Source organism: Cygnus olor, chromosome 6 (genome assembly GCF_009769625.2).
Source record: "Cygnus olor isolate bCygOlo1 chromosome 6, bCygOlo1.pri.v2, whole genome shotgun sequence".
Taxonomy (NCBI): Eukaryota; Metazoa; Chordata; class Aves; order Anseriformes; family Anatidae; genus Cygnus; species Cygnus olor.
In genome coordinates, this window is record NC_049174.1 from 10,466,591 (window position 1) to 10,468,984 (window position 2,394).

Sequence of the window (2,394 nt, forward strand, 5' to 3'; positions counted from 1 at the left end):
TCACCCCCTCTCTCCACACCCCATCGTTTTCCCGGCACTGCCGAGTCCCTTTTTCCTGACGCATTTTGCAATCTTTTTGCAGGGTTTTGCAAGCTCTGCCCATTTCACCCGGCAGCTGTCCGTCCTGCCACGACCTCCCCAAACTCCCATTTAACAAGCGCTGCCCCAGCCTCCCACACCAGCCGCAGAGCAGCACGGTGACCAGTCCACCCAGTGGTGTACAAAGCTTTTTTTTTTTTAAAGTAATCTGTATTTTGGGTCACCCCTATTGGAGCAAATTAGCACCTTGGAGCATGCCTGGGCACAATAAAGACCTGCTCATGGCTTTGCTTCAGGAGAAGCCACAACCAAGCCTTTGAGAACGGAGACTCCTGGATGCCCCTCACTTCACCCTTTTCTTTTTTTTCTTCTTTTTTTTTTTTTTTTTAAGCAAACAGCTTAAAGCTCAGCACCAGTCACCAGCTGCTACACACCCCCAGCCGCTGCGGCATTACTGAAGGCTGCCTGCCCTTGTGCTCTGCACTCATCTACTCCCAAAAACACCAGCCCACGGGGTTTGGATTTGTCCCCTCGGCTGGCTTTTGTCCCCTCATCCAGGTTTTGTCCCCTCGGCCATCTCCCCCATTTTACGCTGCTCCAGCCCCCCGGCGAAGGATGCGGGCAGCCGAGAACCGCCCTCCCCGCCGGCTGACCTTGCATTAAAAGCTCCAGGCGCGCGTTTGCCCTCTCTCAAATGCACTTTAACAGGGTCCTGCCCTGTTCACCCCTTGGTCTCCGCACCCCACAAGGATGGAGGGGTGCTGGGGGGGCCACCCCGGCTCCACGGGCTCTCGGCCGCCCGCGGCGTCTTGTCCCGCTCAGAGCATCTCCAGCCCGGCCAGGGGGCTCAGGACATCTCCAGCCCGGCCAGGGGGCTCAGGGCACCTCCAGCTCTGAGCCCAGCAGCCACCCCATGCTCCATGCCGCCCTCTGGCCAGGGAAAGGGTGGTGGGCAAGGGGGAGAGCGGGAGAAGGAGATCCTGGCTCTCGCCCGCAGTCAGGATCTGGGCTTGGCTAGCAGGAGCGGTATTGTTATCTCCGCTATTGTCGTCATTTCGTTTGGAAAGGGACAAAAAAAAAAAAAAAAGAACGAAAAAAAAAAAAGGAAAACACAAAAAACAGGATCGCTTTGGTTCTCTCTCCCCCTCGGTTCCTTTGTCTGCATTCCCACCCGTCCACGCGTCTGCGGGCTTCTACCGCTTCTTCTTCTGCTTGAGGGACTTCCTCCGCTTCAGGATCATCTCGTAGAGCTTGTCCATGCCCTCCGTGAGCCCCTCGCCGATGATGGCGCAGGCGGGCTGGATGTGGTAGGTGGTGGAGGGGGTCAGCTCGTGCAGGGCCAGCTGCTTCTCGATCTCGGCCACCGGCAGGGATTTGGGCAGGTCCTGCTTGTTGGCGATGACCAGCAGCGGCGTGCCCTGGTTCTCGGCGAACTTGGTCACCTTGTGCAGCTCCGTCTTGGCCTCCTCCAGCCGGTCCACATCCACTGAGTCCACCACGTAGATGATGCCATCGGTGCAGCGGCTGTAGGACTTCCAGAGCGGGCGCAGCTTCTCCTGGCCGCCCACGTCCCAGAAGTGGCAGCTGATGCCCTTGGCCGTGCCGTTGCTCAGCCGGATCTTCTCGGTGTTGAAGCCGATGGTGGGCACGGTGTTGACGAACTCGTTGAACTTCAGCCGGTACAGCACCGTCGTCTTCCCCGCCGAGTCCAGGCCCAGCATGACGATGTGCAGGGACTGGAAGGCGGAGATGTTGGACGAGATGTTCCCCATGGCCGCCTCCGGGGCGCCCCTCGCCGCCCCCCCCTCACAACCCAGCGCCCATCGCCGCGGCCCGGCCCGGCTTGGCTCGGCCCGGCCCGGCTTGGCTCGGCCCGGCCCAGCCCTGCTGGGCTCGGCTGGGCTCGGCTGGGCTCGGCTCGGCCGCTGGCGGAGCGGCGGGCAGCGCGGCTCCACGCCGCGGCGGGGCTCGGGGACTGCCGGCCGCCGCCTGCCGCCCCGCCCGGGAGGAGGGGCCGCGCCGCCGCCGCCGCTTCCCTCGCGGCCTCCTTCCCTGCTTCCCTGCCTCCTTCCCTCATTCCGTCCTTCCCTGTCGCCTTCCCTGCCTCCTTCCCTCCTTCCCTGCTCCCTCCCGGCCGAGGAAGGCAGGGGTGTGCGAGGAGGCCCAGGCACATTTCTTTTCGTGCTTTCTAAGCACCGCCGGAGCCACCTCCGCACCTCAAAGCCCTCCCGTGTCGGTGTGGGGACGTGGAAGCTGCCACATGCCTTGGGGACAGCCTGCCAGGCTCTTTGCTGTTCCTCCTGGCCTTGTGTCTGAGCCGAAGAGCAGCGGCGGTGTTGCTCCTGCCATGTTCCC

General features: G+C 62.4%; 1 protein-coding gene across 1 annotated transcript; it reads right to left on the reverse strand.

Moving 5' to 3' along the window:
* Positions 1 to 240: 240 nt before the first annotated feature.
* Positions 241 to 2,017, reverse strand: ARL4C (ADP ribosylation factor like GTPase 4C). The gene has a single exon (XM_040561659.1). The coding sequence runs from the start codon at positions 1,809 to 1,811 to the stop codon at positions 1,233 to 1,235; it is 579 nt and encodes a 192-aa protein (XP_040417593.1). The 5' UTR covers positions 1,812 to 2,017; the 3' UTR covers positions 241 to 1,232.
* Between the last annotated feature and the right edge of the window lie 377 nt (positions 2,018 to 2,394).